This window comes from Bubalus kerabau, chromosome 7 (genome assembly GCF_029407905.1).
Source record: "Bubalus kerabau isolate K-KA32 ecotype Philippines breed swamp buffalo chromosome 7, PCC_UOA_SB_1v2, whole genome shotgun sequence".
NCBI lineage: Eukaryota > Metazoa > Chordata > Mammalia > Artiodactyla > Bovidae > Bubalus > Bubalus kerabau.
In genome coordinates, this window is record NC_073630.1 from 75183666 (window position 1) to 75201406 (window position 17741).

Genomic DNA, 17741 nt, shown 5'->3' on the forward strand with positions numbered 1-17741 from the left:
CAGTGATTATGAGTATGAACTCTGCTGCTGCTGCTGCTAAGTCACTTCAGTCGTGTCCGACTCTGTGTGACCCCATAGACGGGAGCCCACCAGGCTCCCCCGTCCCTGGGATTCTCCAGGCAAGAACACTGGAGTGGGTTGCCATTCCCTTCTCCAATGCATGAAAGTGAAAAGTGAAAGGGAAGTCACTCAGTCGTGTCTGACTCTTAGCGACCCCATGGACTGCAGCCCGCCAGGCTCCTCCGTCCATGGGATTTTCCAGGCAAGAGTACTGGAGTGGGGTGCCATTGCCTTTTCTGGGAAAGGAGTATATCAAGGCTGTATATTGTCACCCTGCTTATTTAACTTATAGGCAGAGTGCATCATGCGAAATCCTGGGCTAGATGAAGCACAAGCCAGAATCAAGACTGCCAGGAGAAATATCAATAACCTCAGATATGCAGATGACATCACCCTTAAGGCAGAAAGAGAAGAGGAACTGAAGAGCCTCTTGATGAAGGTGAAAGAGAAGAGTGAAAAAGCTAGCTTAAAACTCAAACATTCAAAAAACTAAGATCATAACAGCCGGTCCCATCACTTCATGGCAAATAGATGGAACAATGCAAACAGTGACAGACTATTTTTTGGGGCTACAAAATCACTACAGATGGTGCCTGCAGACATGAAATAAAAACACACTTGCTCCTTGGAAGAAAAGCTATGACCAACCTAGACAGCATATTAAAAAGCAGAGACATTACTCTGCTGACAAAGGTCTGTCTAGTCAAGGCTTTGGTTTTTCCAGTAGTCATGTACAGATGTGAGAGCTGGACCATAAAGAAGGCTGAGCACTGAAGAATTGATGCTTTTGAACTGTGGTGTTGGAGAAGATTGTTCAGAGTCCCTTGGACTGCAAGAAGATCAAACTAATCAATCCCAAAGGAAATCAGTCCTGAATATTCATTGGAGGGACTAATGCTGAAACTGAAACGCCATTACTTTGGCCACCTTATGCGAAGAACTGACTTACTGGAAAAGACCCTGATGCTGGGAAAGACTGAAGGCAGGAGGAGAAGGGAACGACAGAGGATGAGTTGGTTGTATGGCATCACCAACTTGATGAACATGACTTTGAGCAAGCTCCAGGAGTTGGTGATGGACAGCAAGGCCTGGTGTGCTGCAGTCTATGGGGTTGCAAAGAGTCGGACAAAATTGAGTGACTGAACTGAAATGTTGTTATATACTGTATGTCCATTAACATTGATTTATAATTATTGTTTTATAAACCGTATAGAAAAAAGGGAGTTAAAAGCCAAAAATATAGTAATATTGGCTTTTATATTTACCTATACAATTACCTTTACCTACGTTTGTTTATTCTTCCTATGTTTTAAGTTACTGTCTGCTGCTGCTGCTGCTAAGTCGCTTCAGTCGTGTCCGACTCTGTGTGACCCCATGGACTGCAGCCTACCAGGCTTCTCCGTCCATGGGGTTCTCCAGGCAAGAACACTGGAGTGGGTTGCCATTTCCTTCTCCAATGCATGAAAGTGGAAAGTGAAAGTGAAGTCACTCAGTTGTGTCCGACTCTTAGCGACCCCATGGACTGCAGCCTACCAGGCTCCTCCGTCCATGGGGTTTTCCAGGCAACAGTACTGGAGTGGGGTGCCATTGCCTTCTCCAAAGTTACTGTCTAGTGCCCTGTAATTTCATCCCAAAGGACTCCTTTAGCTAATTTTTAGGGCACTTCTACTAGTAACAAGCTCATTTATATTTCATCTAGAAATGTTCTTAATTTCTCCTTCATCCCTGTAGCTTAGTTTAGCCAAATATAGAGTTCTTGGTTGATGAGGGTTTTTTTTTCTTGCATCCTCTAAGATTTCTGATGAGAAACTGGCTGATTGATAGTCTTTCTAAGAGATGTGTCTTTGTGTGGGCCTTTGAGTTTATCCTAATTGGAGTCCTCTGAGCACCATAAATCTGTAGATTTATGCCTTTTCTCAAACTTGAGACGTTTCCAGCTAGTATTTCTACAGATATGCTTTCTGCTCCATGTATGACAAATGTACTGCTTGGATTCCCATACTATACATGCTAGTTTACCTAACAGTGTACCACAAACAAAGCCAATTAGGCTCATTTGCTTTTCTATATTCTTTTTTCTTCCTGTTCCTCAAACTCAAACTTCCAATTGTCCCATTGTCAAATTTTCTCTGTCTTATGCTTGTTCAAATATGCTTTTGAAGCACTTTAGTGTATATTTCAATATTGTACTTATTAGTTTCAAAATGTCTTTTCGGTTTCTTTTTATAATTTCTCTTTATTGCTATTCTCATTTTGTTCATATGATGTTTTCCTGTTTTCACCCATGTCTTTCTTGAGCTCTTTGAACATCTTTAACTAAGGTGTCTTAAAAATCTTTGTCTAGTTAAGTCTGACACTTTGGCATCTTCAGATACATTCTGCATTGATTTATTTTGTTCTTTTGAAAGGACCATACTTTTCTGTTTCTTTTTATGCCTTGTGATTGTTTTTTGAAAACTGAATGGTTCATTTAGTTGATAGCCCTAGAAATCAGATTCTTCTTCTAACTCATGTTTTTTGCTTGTTTTCACATCGGGTGTGTCCATGACAGGATTTAGCCTGAGGTGAAAGCATACTTCTCAGGTCTTTCCTAAGACTTCCACTTTTCCAAGGCTTTCTAAATTCCCCCATATATATGGTTGCTTTTTGATGTTTAAAAAAAAAAAACCCTCAAAACCAAAAAAACAGATGTGGCTCCTTAAAATACCATGGAAGCCACTTGAGCCTGGAGGGTTGACACAATGGCTGCCAATCTCTGTGTCTGTACCTCTGCTTTCAGAAGCAGCAATCTGCAATCAGAACACAGAACCCTGATATTTGAGGACAAAGTCCTTAATGCCTACCTTGGCTCCAGCAAGCTGTGCCAGAAGCACAGGTTGCTGTTGAAACAGCTGTCTCCCATGGGGCTGTGGAAATGAGGGATGGATAGCTGTTACTACACTGAGGACTGAAATCAACCAATACTAATTGTAATTTACCAGCCAAGCTTTATGCTGGAAATTTCAAGTATCCAAAATAGACTCCAGAGTTCCAAAGTCTTCACTTCAGTTTCTGCCAGTACAATCATTGCCTGGGTAGAGAGATGGACTTCTGGAGCTTTTAACTCTGCCATCTTTCCTGGCGTCAAACTGACCAGTTGTTTTTGAAAAGTCTCTCAAATTTGGGTTTCTCTGATATATTCTTATGATTAGATTGATGCAATGCATTATTGAGAATACCACTGATTGTGTGTCTGTGGTAGGGCTGATGTGTCCTCCTTAGCACATCATATTATTGTGTATTATTGGTGATGTTAATCCTGGTCATGTTGCTAAGATGGGGTCTGCCAATATTCTACACTGTGAACTTAACTATTTCCTCCTTTATAACTATTAAATATTTGGGGCAATACTTTGAGATTATGCAGAAATCCTGTTTCTATTTAAACTTTCACCCACTCATTTTAGCAACTATCAGTAGATTACTATGATGTTCTGATGGTAACTTTTGCATTTTCCTCATTTCGTCTACACTTATTCACTGGAATTCTTCAGTGACGAAGTGTTACTTTGTTGAATTTGTTCATGTATGCACTTACTTATCTGTATTACTATACACTTAAGGATAATCATTTTATTACTTATTTTATAATTCAATATTATAATAATTTAGTTTTTCAATTTGTTTCAACTCTGGGCATTATAAAATCTTTTAGTTTGGCTCTTGTGCCTTAAAATTTTCAGCGCTTCCTTAACTTTCTGATAATGCCCCAGACTCATGCTATTCTTTCTCAACTCACACTGCTGACTAAAGCAGTTCTCTAAGAAACACTGATTGCTTTTATTGAAGAATAGTACTATGAATCAAGAACTCAATTCTAGGTGTGGTCATTGCTACCACAGTATTGCTGCTTCCAACCCAATGCACTGATTTTTTTGTGTATATTAAAACAACCTTGGATTCCTGGGATCAATCCCATTTGATCAGAATGCATTATTCTTCTTTTAAATTATTGGACTTAATTTGCTAATATTTTGATAAAATTTTTCATACCTACATTCATAAGAGATGTTTTTCTGTGGCATTCTGTTTTTGCAATTTCTCTGTCTGGTTTTGGTATCAGGATAAGTTAGGAAATCTATGCGCTTGTTCTAACTTCTGAAAGAATTTATGACTAGCAATTAATGATTCATTAAATGATAGAAACCCTTAACAGACATCATACTATAAGGAAAATCATGGTCCTCTTTTTATTAGACTTCTAGTGACATTTTCCACTTTACTCATATGTAACTTGAGGAAGTTCTGTTGAGTATTATTGAACAGTTTTTTATTTAAACAAAGGTAAAAAAGATCAGGGGAAAAAATCCATCTTATAGAAAGTGAATTAGTTTTTAAATGTTACTTAAAAATTAGTTTTGTTCTTTTTAAAATATAGTCTCTACACAAAAAAATAGGAATTTTTCCTTAGTTTTATCAATACTTCATTCAAAAGCTCATAAATTATCCAAATGAATCACTGTACCTATATATTTCAATAGCTTTCATATCTTCATCATCAAATTCATCTTCCGCGTCCTTCAATTCTGCAAGAGTCATTTTTTCATATGGTTTAACTGAAACACAATAAGAAGTTGTAGATAAATAAGTTATTTAAAAAACAATTTTACTTTATAATTACATGTCTAGAAAAACAATAGATAAATGGAGATCAAGAATATCTTTAATGTTGATATTAAAGTTTCTTCATCATATAAAGCTATATTGTGGTTGACTGAAGTTTGTTTGGAATATTATTACTCCCTCAGAGTTCACAAAACTATCAAGTTGTATTTAAAAATAGATGTGAAAATCAACTAGATCACATAAATGTAGAGTTCCCCAAGTACCTGGAAATACTGGCAAGTAATACATGTATACAGAATGATGAAAATAGAAGGTAAACACAAAGCAAAGAAATGTAATAGAAAAAAATCTCAGGTTAAATACTAGGGCATTTCAGCTCTAATATTAGGATGTAACTTTCAATACATGAATTAGGAATTTTAGGAGTCAGCATCCTAATTTCAAAAGTATGAGTGGGATTTCTATTAAATTATTTCTAACATCCTATCTCCCTCTAACTTCACAAAATACATGATCACTATCATAACTGTATTATTCCCTTTACCCAGACCACCAAATGCACAACTATACCCATTGCTTCTTTCTGTAAACGTAAAACCATTTCTTCAATTTCATCTTTTGGCTCTTCTTTTGGAGGAAGAATGCCAAAATCTCTTAAAATTTCATTCCATTCTGTATCTTCATTTGGATCCTATATAAAAAAAATTTTAAAACCTATTAGCATAGTTGTACATTTCAATATTTGTAAAACTTATATGCAGCATTTCCAACCATGTAATTATTCATGAACTCTACAGATAAACTAGACAATTAGTTTTAAAGAGGAGAACAAAATGGACTACTTTTTCCCCATTTCCCAGTACTACTGCAACTACATACATTGATAAAAAAGAATACATCCTGTACCCTCAATGTTATACTGAGATGTTTAATAAAAAATAAATCTAATATATATATATGGGCTTCCCTGGTGGCTCAGAGGTTAAAGCATGTATGTGTATATATATATATATATATATATATATATACACACACACACACACACACTATTAATGAAGAAACTTGTGAGTCACGGTGCCGGGGACCAGCCCCGGCTGAGCCAGGGTATTCGAAGCGGGGACGGCGTCGGCGACCTATTTAATTATTTATTTATCAAAGATATAAAGAGTAATAAAATAAGGATAGCTCAGTGAGGAAATTCAGTGGAGAAAAGCGGCTGAAATAAGGATAGCTCAGTAGGAAAATTCAGTGGAAAAAAGAAGCTGAGTGGCTTGGTTTACGCGGAAAATCAGTATAACCCGTGACACCAGGTTAGCTCTGACCACGGAGGCCGCAGGCGCCCTCTCGAATAGCGGAAGGTGCCCCACCTTAGACACCTTCTCGAGTGGGTCTTAGAAGCCCAGGCAAATAAATGGTCGCAGAGGACATCCGCGCTCCAGATGGACACTCAGCTGGAATTTGGGAGAGAGAGTGACATGGGGAGACCAAGTTTCAGTGAACAAGGCCCGCACTTTATTTTCCAAAGTAGTTTTTATACCTTAAGTTATGCATAGAGGATAATGGGGGAAGGGGTAGAGTCATGCAGCAAGCCAGGCTTTTTTCCTGTAAACTTATCATATGCAAACGTTCAGGTGATAGACATCATCTTCTGGCCAGGAGGCCTGTTAACATTTTAAGAAACTTATCTTTCTCTAAAGGTGATTATTCCAAAGTCAGGCGCCAGCCTTCCAAAAAGCATTGGACAAAGCTGCATTTTACATTTCTATACACCCATTATATCAATCAATACACTGCCAAAGACACAGTAGGTAAGGAGTATGGAGACTTAGCAGCAAACATTGGCCCAACAAGTGAAAAACCCTTCACCAATACAATTTCTAATCAATCTTTTAACTACTCAAAGGAATCTGTGTTTAGGCAGTTTAGAACATCTCCTGCCTCTCACAGTTGGGAGGCTCTGAACAATCACATGTGGCCGGAAAAACCCATTCAGGCAGGCTAGAGGATTTCCAAAGGAGTTTGTAGGTTGAAACACTGTCACATCCAGGAATTATTAACTGGAGCTGTAAGCTAACTCTCTTTTCAGAGAGAGGTAGTGGGGGACAGCCCCCCGTAAAGTCAGAGGTGTAGGTGAAAGCACAAAGCAGAAAGTAGGCAGACTCTGGTTTTGGGGGTAGATGCTCGAGAATTTCCAGGGGGACTCCTGAGGCTCGATCCCGCCTTTGCGTATGCCGAGCCTCCTTCCTCATGACCTTTGTCATGGGCGGAGTTCCTCGCGCTGGCTCCAGGCAGTGATAGAATTCCAGCTGAGCTATTACAGATCCTCACTCAATATGCAATATGCCGGCTCCCAGCATCACGGAAAATAATTTGAAGACTATAATAGGCAAAACCAACTCACATCAGGGTTTCAGTCACCATCTGCAGTGATTTTGGAGCCCAAGAAAATAAAGTCTGTCACTGTTTTCATTTTTTTCCCCATCTATTTGCCATGAAGTGATGGGACCAGATGTCATGATATTAATTTTTGAATGTTGAGTTTTAAGTGAACTTATTCACTCTCTTCTTTCACCTTCATCAAGAGGCTCTTTAGTTCCACTTTACTTTCTGCCATTAGAGTGGTATCATCTGCATATCTGAGGCTGTTGACACTTCTCCCAGCAATCTTGATTCCAGCTTATGATTCATCCAGACCAGCATGTCTCATAATGTACTTTGCATATAAGTTAAATAAGCAGGGTGACCATATACAGCCTTGACATACTCCCTTCCCAACTTGGAACCAGTTGGTTGTTCCATGTTTAGTTCTAACTGCTACTTCTTGACCCAAATATAGGTTTCTTAGGAGATAGGTATGGTTTGCTACTACAATCCTTTAAAAGATTTTCCACAGTTTGTTGTGATCCATATATACAAAGGCTTCAGCGTAGTCAATGAAACAGAAGCAGATGCTTTTCTGAAATTCCTTTGCTTTCTTCAAGATCCAGTTAATGCTGGCAATTTGATCACTGGTTCCTCTGTCTTTTCTAAATCCAGCTTGTACGACTGGAAGCTCCTGGTTCATGTACTACTAAAACCTAGTTCAAAGGATTTTGAGCATAAGCTTACTAGTATGTAAACTAGTGCAATTTTAAAGTAGTTGGAACACTCTTTAGCACTGCCCTTCTTTGGGATTGGAATGAAAACTGGTCTTTTCTAATCCCATAGCCATTGCTGAATTTTCCAAATTTGCTGACATATTGAGTCCAGCACTTTGACAGCATCATCCTTTAGGAGTTTAAATAGCTCAGGTGAAATTCCATCATCTCCACTAGCTTTGTTTGTAGTAATACTTCCTAATGGACCCTCCAAGATGTCCAGCTCTAGGTGAGTGATCAAACCATTGTGGTTATCTATGTCACTGAGACCTTTCTTGTATAGTTCTTCTGTATATTCCTGCCACCTCTTTTTAGTCTCTTCTGTTTCTGTTAGGTCCTCACCTTTTCTGTCCTTTATCATGCCCATCCTTGCATGAAATGTTACCTTGATATCTCCAATTTTTTTGAAGAGATATCTAGCCTTTCCCTTTCTATTGTTTTACTCTATTTCTTTGCATTATTTATTTAAGAAGGGCTTCTTATCTCTCCTTATTATTCTCTGGAACTGTGCATTTAGTTGGTTATATCTTTCCCTTTCTCCCTTGCCTTTCACTTCTCTTCATTCCTCAGCTATTGGTTAGGCCTCCTCAGGCAACAACTTTGCCTTCTTGCATTTCTTTTTCTTTGGGATGGTTTTGGTCACTGTCTTCTGTACAATATTACAAACCTTCATCCATAGTTTTCCAGACACTCTGTCTACCAGGTCAAATCCTTTGCATCTATTTGTAGATTAGATTACACCTCCATTGTATGATAATAAGGAATTTTATTTGGGCTCCAAAATCACTGCAGATGGTGACTGCAGCCATGGAATTAAAAGACGCTTACTCCTTGGAGGAAAAGTTATGACCAACCTAGACAGTATATTCAAAAGCAGAGACATTACTTTGCCAACAAAGGTCCATCTAGTCAAGGGTATGGTTTTCCCAGTAGTCATGTACGGATGTGAGAGTTAGACTATAAAGAAAGCTGAGCACCAAAGAATTGATGCTTTTGAACTGTGGTGTTGGAGAATACTGTTCAGAGTCCCTTGGACAGCAAGGCAGATACATCCAGTCCATCCTAAACGAAATCAGTCCTGAATATTCATTGGAAGAATGGATGTTGAAGCTGAAACTCCAATACTTTGACCACATGATGCAAAGAGCTGACTCACTTGAAAAGACCCTGATGCTGGGAAAGATTGAAGGCAGGAGGAAAAGTGGGAGACAGAGGATGAGATGGTTGGATGACATCACTGACTCAATGGACATGAGTTTGAGTAAATTCTGGGAGTTGGTGATGGACAGGGAAGCCTGGCGTGCTGCAGTCCATGCGGTCACAAAGAGTTAGACACGACTGAGCGAATGAACTGAACTGAATTGAAATGGCCTAGTGGTTTTCCCTACTTTCTTCAATTTAAGACTGAATTTTGTGATAAAGAGCTCATGACCTGAACCACAGTCAGCTCAAGGTCTTATTTTTGCTGACTGTACAGAGCTTCTCCATCTTTGGCTGCAAAGAACATAATTAGTCTGATTTCAGCATTGACCATCTGGTGATATCCAGATGGCCAATACTGAGTCATTTCTTGGGTTGTTGGAAAATGGTGTTTGCTATGACCAGTGTGTTCTTTTGTTTGCCCTGATTCATTTTGGACTCCAAGTCCAAACTTGCCTGTTAATCTGGGTGTCTCTTGACTTCCTAGTTTTGCATTCCAATCCCCTATGAGGAAAAGGACATCTTTTTTGGTGTTAGTTCTACAAGGTCTTATAAGTCTTCCTGCAACTGGTCAACTTCAGCTTCTTCAGTATCAGTGGTTGGGACATAGACTTGGATTACTGTAATACTGTATGGTTTGCCTTGGAAATGAACTGAGATCATTCTGTCATTTTTGAGGTTGCACCCAAGTACTGCATTTCAGACTCTTTTGTTGATTATAAGAGCTACTCCATTTCTTCTTAGGATTCTCGCCCACAGTAGTAGATACAGCAGTCATCTGAATTAAATTCATCCATTCCCATCCATTTTAGTTCATCTTGCTACCTCCTGCCTGATCACATTCACTTTACCTTGATTCATGGAACTAACATTCCAGATTCTTATGCAATACTGTTCTTTACAGCATCAGACTTTACCTTCACTACCAGACACATCCACGACAAATTCTTTATCTACATCCTACAAAATTTTATATGCTGTATTTTTATTGGTATTCAGTTAAAATATTTCCAACCTTATGATTTTTTTCCCTCACATTTTAATTTGGAAGGATGCTACTTAATTTTCAAATACTTTGGACTTTTCTAAGTATTTAATTAATAATTTATAATTTAATTCTGCTTGGTCAGGAAACATTCTTTGTTAAGATTTCAATTTTCTGAAATGCATTTATTTGTTTCATGACTCAGCATATGGTATTAATATATCTTAGTGAATGTTGTACCTAGTGTGAAAGGAATGTATAGTCTCCCACAGATCAGGGTTTATTTCTCTACAAATCAATAGGTTGTCAACAGATTTGTTCAGAAATTCTATTTTGTTAGAGATCTTTTCTTTAGTTGTTCTGTCAATTATTAGGGGGAGGGATGTTAACAGAGAAGGCAATGGCAACCCACTCCAGTACTCTTGCCTGGAAAATCCCATGGACAGAGGAGCCTGGTAGGCTGCAGTCCATGGGGTCGCGAAGTGTCAGACACGACTGAGCGACTTCACTTTCACTTTCTTGCATTGGAGAAGGAAATGGCAACCCACTCCAGTGTTCTTGCCTGGAGAATCCCAGGGATGGCAGAGCCTGGTGGGCTGCCGTCTATGGGGTCGCACAGACTTGGACACAACTGAAGTGACTTAGCAAGGATGTTAAAAATCTCTGATTATGAATGTAGATTGTCTTTCTCTCCCTCTGTCAGTTTTTGCTTTGTATGTTTGATGTTTGATTATTATGAAAATAAACAGTTGTATTTAAGAGATTTTCCTAGTGAATTTTTCTTATCATTATACAATTTTCCTTTTTATTTCTAGTAGCAATCCTAAAAGATGATGCTGTTAAAGTGCTGCACTCAATATGCCAGCTAAATTGGAAAACTCAGTAATGGCCCCAGGACTGAAAAAGGTCAGTTTTCATTCCAATCCCAAAGAAGGGCAATGCCAGAGAATGTTCAAACTATATACAATTGAACTCATTTCACGTGTTAGCAGGTAATGCTCAAAATCCTTCAAGCTAGGCTTCAACAGTATTTAAACCAAGAATTTCCAGATGTCCAGGCTGGATTTAGAAAAGGCAAAGGAACCAGAGATCAAATTGCCAACATCTACTGGATCACAGAAAAAACAAGAGAATTACAGAAAAACATCTACTTCTGCTTTATTGATTAGGCTACAGCTTTTGACTGAGTGGATCACAACAAAATGGAAAATTCTTCAAGAGATGGGACTACCAGACCACCTTACCTACCTCCTGTCAACAAGGAACACAATGGGACATGGAACAACGGAATGGTTCTGAAATGGGAAAGGATTACGTCAAGGCTGTATATTGTCACCCTGCTTATTTAACTTCCATGCAGAGTACATCATGCAAAATGTTGGGCTGGATGAAGCAAGAGCTGGAATCAAGATTGCCAGGAGAAATATCAATAACCTCAGATATGCAGGTGACACCACCTTTATGGCAGAAAATGAAGAAGAACTAAAGAGCCTCTTGATAAAAGTGAAAGAGGAGAGTGAAAAAGTTGGCTTAAAGCTCAACATTCAGAAAACTAAGATCGTGGCATCCAGTCCCATCACTTCATGGCAAACAGATGGGGAAACACTGGAAACAGTGGCTGATTTTATTTTGGGGGGCTCCAAAATCACGGCAGATGGTGACTGCAGCCATGAAATTAAAAGACACTTACTCCTTAGAAGGAAAGTTATGACCAACCTAGACAGCATATTCAAAAGCAGAGACATTACTTTGCCAACAAAGGTCTGTCTAGTCAAGGCTATGGTTTTTCCAGTAGTCATGTATGGATGTGAGAGTTGGACAATAAAGAAAGCTGAGCGCCAAAGAACTGATGCTTTTGAACCGTGGTGTTGGAGAAGACTCTTAAGAGTCCTTTGGACTGCAAAGAGATCCAACCAGTCCACTCTAAAGGAAATCAGTCCTGAATATTCATTGGAAGGACTGATGCTGAAGCTGAAACTCCAATACTTTGGCCACCTGATGCAAAGAGCTGAATCTTTTGAAAAGACCCTGATGCTGGGAAAGATTGAAGGTGGGAGGAAAAGGGGACAACAGAGGATGAGATGGTTGGATGACATCACCAACTCAATGGGCATGAGTTTGAATAAACTCTGGGAGTTGGTGATGAACAGGAAGGCCTGGCATGCTGCATGCAGTCCATGGGGTCACAAAGAGTTGGACATGACTAAGCGACTGAACTGAACTGAATTGTATGGACACGAGAGCTGGACCATAAAGAACGCTGAGTGCCGAAAATTGATGCTTTCAAACTGTGGCACTGGAGAAGACTTTTGAGAGTCCCTTGAACTGCAAGATCAAATCAGTCAATCCTAAAGGAAATCAACTCTGAATATTCATTCGAAGGGCTGATACTGAAGCTGAAGCTCCAATATTTTGGCCACCTGATACAAAGAGCTGACTTGGAAAAATACCCTGATGCAAAGATTGAGGGCAGGAGAAGAAGGGGACAGCAGAGAATGAGATGCTTGGATGGCATCATCCACTCAATGGACATGAGTTCTAAGCAAGCTCTGGGGGATAATGATGGACAGGGAAATGTAACTTGCTGCAGTCCATGGGGTCGCAAAGAGTCAGATAGGAGTGAGCAACTGAACAACAATAATCATCATCTTGATGTCTACTTTGTTTGTTACTAACATAATTTATATAGCTTAAGACTAAGTACTGTTTAAACATATCTTTTTAAATTTTTTTATTTCAATCCATCTGTTTCTTTGTATTTAAAGAGTGTCTCTCTTAGCAGTATGTCATTATATATTGCTTTTTCAACTATTTTGATAATCTCTACTTTTTAATTGAAATGTTTCATTCATTTAATATAATAAATGTTAATGTTTAGATGTAGGGCCACTGTTTTCCTGTTTTCAATTAGTATTGTTTGCTTTTTGTTCCTCTGTTCCTTTCCTGCCTTCTTTAGGTTAAATATTTTTTAGAATTTAATTTTTTGCAAGTAGCTTTTTAGGTATACATCTTTTCATTATTGTTTTAATATAATTGTTCTAGACATTGTAATCCTGTCTTTAGCTTATTACAGTTAATATTGGACTATTTTATATAAAATATGGGAATCTTGCTTAGTATAGTTCCATTTTCCACTATCCTATCCTTGGCTTTATTACTGTTATATATATTAACATCTACAACATATTTGAATCACTTTAATATAATGTTACAATTTCTGCCTTAAACAATTATGTCTCTTAAGAAAATTAAGAAAAATTATATTCAGTTTTTAGTATTTATCTAAATATAAAATTATATTCAGTTTTTAGTATTTATCTAAATAAATACTTTATTTATACATCTAGGGTACTTTTCACTCCCTTTTAGATACAGGTTTTCACCTGATGTAATTTCCTTTCAGTCTAAAGAAACTTCCTGTAGTATTCATTACAGTGTAGGTCTGCTGGAAATGAATACTCTCAGTTTTCATATTTCTGAAAATGTTTATTTTTTCCCTGTGTTTTGACAGATAGTTTAGCTGGATGTAGAATTTAGCTTGAAAGCTTTCCCTTCAGCATTTAAAGCATTTGAAAGGCCTTCTGGCCTCTGATGTTTCTGATGAGAAGTCAGCTAATAATGATATTACTGCTCTCCTATACATACGTAATATACACATCTTAATATGTCTTTTCTCTGGATGTTTTCAAGATTTTATCTTTCGATTTCAGAAGGGTATCTATGTGTGCTTGGTGCAGTTTTATTTTTATTTATCTTGTTTGGAGTTCCCTGAATTCTTAGATTTTTAGTTTATGCCTTCCCTCAAATTTTGGACAGTTTTATCCATTATTTCCTTAATTTTTTCCCTACCCCTCCACCCCATCTTCCTCTGCCTTACGATTCCTTAGATTCCTTACAGTATGCTACATGTATATACATGTTAACTATGTATTCTAGTTCAGTTCAGTTCAGTTCAGTCGCTCAGTCATGTCTGACTCTTTGCGACCCCATGAACTGCAGCACGCCAGGCCTCCCTGTCCATCACCAACTGCAGGAGTTCAGTCAGACGCAAGTCCATCAAGTCAGTGATGCCATCCAGCCATCTCATCCTCTGTCGTCCCCTTCTCCTCCTTGCCCCCAATCCCTCCCAGCATCAGAGTCTTTTCCAATGAGTCAACTCTTAGCATGAGGTGGCCAAAGTACTGGAGTTTCAGCTTTAGCATCATTCCTTCCAAAGAAATCCCAGGGCTGATCTCCTTCAGAATGGACTGGTTGGATCTCCTTGCAGTCCAAGGGACTCTCAAGAGTCTTCTCCAACACCGTTAATCCATTTAACAATATCCCTTCAGTTCACTGAATCTCTATTCACTTTTATTATTTTTCTTTCTGTTCTTAAAACTGGACACTTTATATTGATAAATCCAAGTTCCCTGAGTCTTCTGCCACCTCCAGTTTGCCATTAAGCCCATTCAGTTATTTTTTATTTCAAGTCGTTGATCTTTTCAGTTCAAGAATTTCCATTTGATTGTTTTATTATTGTTTCTATTTCTCTGTTAAGATTCTCCACCTGTTAATTAAATTTCCTTTACATCCTTGAATATATTTATAATAGCTGCTTTAAATTCTTTGTTTGCTAATATTAACCTCTGGATAGTCTAAGGATCTGCTTCCATTGGTTGCTTTAATATTGAATACGGCTTTTCATTTTTTTCTTTTTTTCTGGTCTAATTTTTATTGTATACTAGATATTGAGGATGATACATCATAGAAATTCATGATTTTTTATGTTCCTCTGAAGTATGTTGATTTTCATACTTGCAGGCAGTTAACTTGGCTGGACTGAAACATCAACCTCTTTCAACTGAAGTGGGCAGCACCCAAAACCTTAGATCAGCTCAGTTCTTTCATCTTCTAATGGCTGCTTTCTGCCAGGCAACTTGTGGTCTCTTACCTATATATGGAGTTTAGCTGACAATTAAGGATTTGTGTGAATCTTACACATAGAATTTAAAGATTATCCCTCTGTGCTACTTTTCTTTCTGAGACTTCCACATAATTCTCCCACCACTCTACCAACCCAGAACTTTGCTCTCCAAAACCCCTATTAACATGGTTGTTTTCTGCCATCCCATGCCATATGACTATAAAATGCCCTCATGTGCATCTAATCTTTTTAATCTATTGTGGTTTTAAAGTATGTTCACAGATTCTTTCAGACTCCTTTTTTTGAGAAGTGAAACTTAATGCCACTTCCATTGAGTATAGGCTGAACCTGTGGTCTTATTTCTAATAAACTGAAAATATGATGGAAGCAATACTATTTGAATTCTGAGACTAAGTCATAAAGGCACTGCTGCTGCTTTTTCCTTAGTCTCTCTCATCACTTACTCTGGGGGAAATCATGATTTTTCACAAAAGCAGCCTGTGTTGGTCTGCGTGGGAAGCCATAACATATCACAGATCAGGTGATTTAATTAGACATGTATTTTCTCACAGTTCTGGAGGTTGGAAGTCTAAAATCAAGGTGCCGGCAGGGTTGGTACTTCTGAGAACCCGTCTGGCTTGAAGGATGCTGCCTTCTTGTCGTGTACTCACACAACCTTCCTGCTGTGTGTTAGAGAGAGAGAACGTGCTCTAGTGTCTCTTCCACGTCTTATAAGGACACCAATCCTATCAGCAATGTTTTGTAGTTTCCAGTTTATTCTTTTTATTTTTGATGTAATTATACATGGAATTATTTTCTTAATTTCCTTTGATATTACAGTGTTCACTGTAGTGTATAAAAATGTCTTCATCAAATTTGAATGTCACTTTTTATAGTTTCCTGCTCTCTGAAGAAAATTTCAATTTTGTCTTCTGTTTTTTAAACATAATAAGCATAGTTGTTTCATAACCTGTTTCTGATCATTCAGATACCTGAAGTCTTTGCAACTCTACTTTTGTTGGTTTATGTTCATAGTACCTCCCTTGTGTGCATGGTTACTTTTGGCTGACTGCTGCTTGATGTCCTGAGAACTTACAGGCAGGAATTCGAAGATAAAGATGTCTTTATCTACAGAGGATTTGCTGTGTCTTCCAGGCATGTACACGAAATACAGTATATTACTAATTTACAATAAATTCACAGTTTGAAGTTTTTTGGATCACCCAGACAATATGCTTTAGGCTGCAATCTATGTGAGAGCTGTCTTGAGCCACAACTTCTTGGGGATAGGTTTTATTGCTTTTCTTTTTATCCCCTGCTCCACTAAGCATCAAGACAACGTTCCTTGAATTCCCCTAGACATTTTATCTCTGGTTCATACTCCTATTAGTTGCCCATGCTTTCACAGGCCAAACTCTTGGGTTCCTTCTCACCCTGTAATTATACCCAGAACCAAACTGCAGATTAAGATGCCCTTGGGGTTAAAAGCTGCTTTAAAGCTCTAGAAATCTATTCACCTGTTTTTCTACTTTCCCTTTGATTTTGGTCTCATCGTTTTCTATCATGTTACCTCTGATGCTTTTAAGGATCAGAGGTAGTTTTACTTATATTCAGCAGAGGAGTTGGTCCAAATAACCAAGCTCATTATTATCAGAAAATCCAGCAGTCATCTTTAAAAAAAAACAAACAAAAAACAAAACAAAACCCTCCCTGCACTTCACACACCCTATCACCCTCTTTTTTTTCCTCCCTACTCAAACTTCTTAAGATAGTTGTCTATATATTCTATAATCACTTCCATCTCCCATTCACTCTACATGCTAGTCCAAATTTGGCTTCTACCATCCATACTCCTTTCAAAACCATTCTAAGGTCAGCTATGAGCTCCATGCTGTCATTTTCAGTGGATATTCATTATATTTGATCTCTTAAGCAGAATTTGGGAAAGGCTGTCATTCTTTTCTTATTAAAACACTTTCTTGATATTCATGATATCACAATGTTGTTATTTAGTTGCTAAGTTGTATCCAACTCTTTTGCTACCCCATGGACTAGCCTGCCAGGCTCCTCTGTTTATGGGGTTGTCCACACAAGAATACTGGAGCAGGTTTCTTCTCCAGGTTATGTTCCCAACCCAAGGATCAAACTTGCATTTCCTACATTGGCAGGTGGTTTCTTTACCACTGAGCTACCTTGGGAAGCCTCCATACTTATGGTTTTATTTATATCTCTGACTGTTCTCCTTAACTGATCTGGGAATTAGTTGCAAAGGGATTTAATAGTAAATGCTCTATATTCCGATCTTCCCTTGCCTTTAAGAAATCATCTATGCAATCATAATAAACAAAATAGAAAAAGGCACCACAATCCACATTATAATAGTATTATGGTATTTATCATGACACAGTTATATCTGAAGGAGAAGGCAATGGCACCCCACTCCAGTACTCTTGCCTGGAAAATCCCATGAACAGAGGAGCCTGGTAGGCTGCAGTCCATGGGGTCGCTAAGAGTCGGACACGACTGAGCGACTTCACTTTCACTTTTTACTTTCATGCATTGGAGAAGGAAATGGCAACCCACTCCAGTGTTCTTGCTTGGAGAATCCCAGGGATGGGGGAGCCTGGTGGGCTGCCGTCTATGGGGTCGCACAGAGTAGGACACGACTGAAGCGACTTAGCAGCAGCAGCAGCAGCAGCAACAGAGTTTTCGTGATCATGTAGGAGAAACTCCAGGGACACCTGGGCTTTCTTAAGACAGATGCGACTATTCGGGTTTCCTCTCTGACCTTTTTAAAATGTAGTGGGGCAGAATACTTAAATTGAATTACACTTGGCTTAAAACTGATGGT

The 17741-nt window shown here is 38.4% G+C and overlaps 1 protein-coding gene across 9 annotated transcripts in view; it reads right to left on the reverse strand.

Moving 5' to 3' along the window:
* Positions 1 to 17741, reverse strand: part of PDCL2 (phosducin like 2) — a 150180-nt gene that overhangs the window by 17408 nt on the left and 115031 nt on the right. For all 9 annotated transcript variants that reach the window (XM_055588616.1, XM_055588614.1, XM_055588615.1 and 6 more), the window contains 2 exons: positions 5236 to 5356; positions 4565 to 4655 (listed from right to left, as the gene is read on the reverse strand). In XM_055588616.1, the coding sequence (XP_055444591.1) occupies positions 4565 to 4655; positions 5236 to 5356 (212 nt within the window). The remainder of the gene's footprint in view (positions 1 to 4564; positions 4656 to 5235; positions 5357 to 17741) is intronic.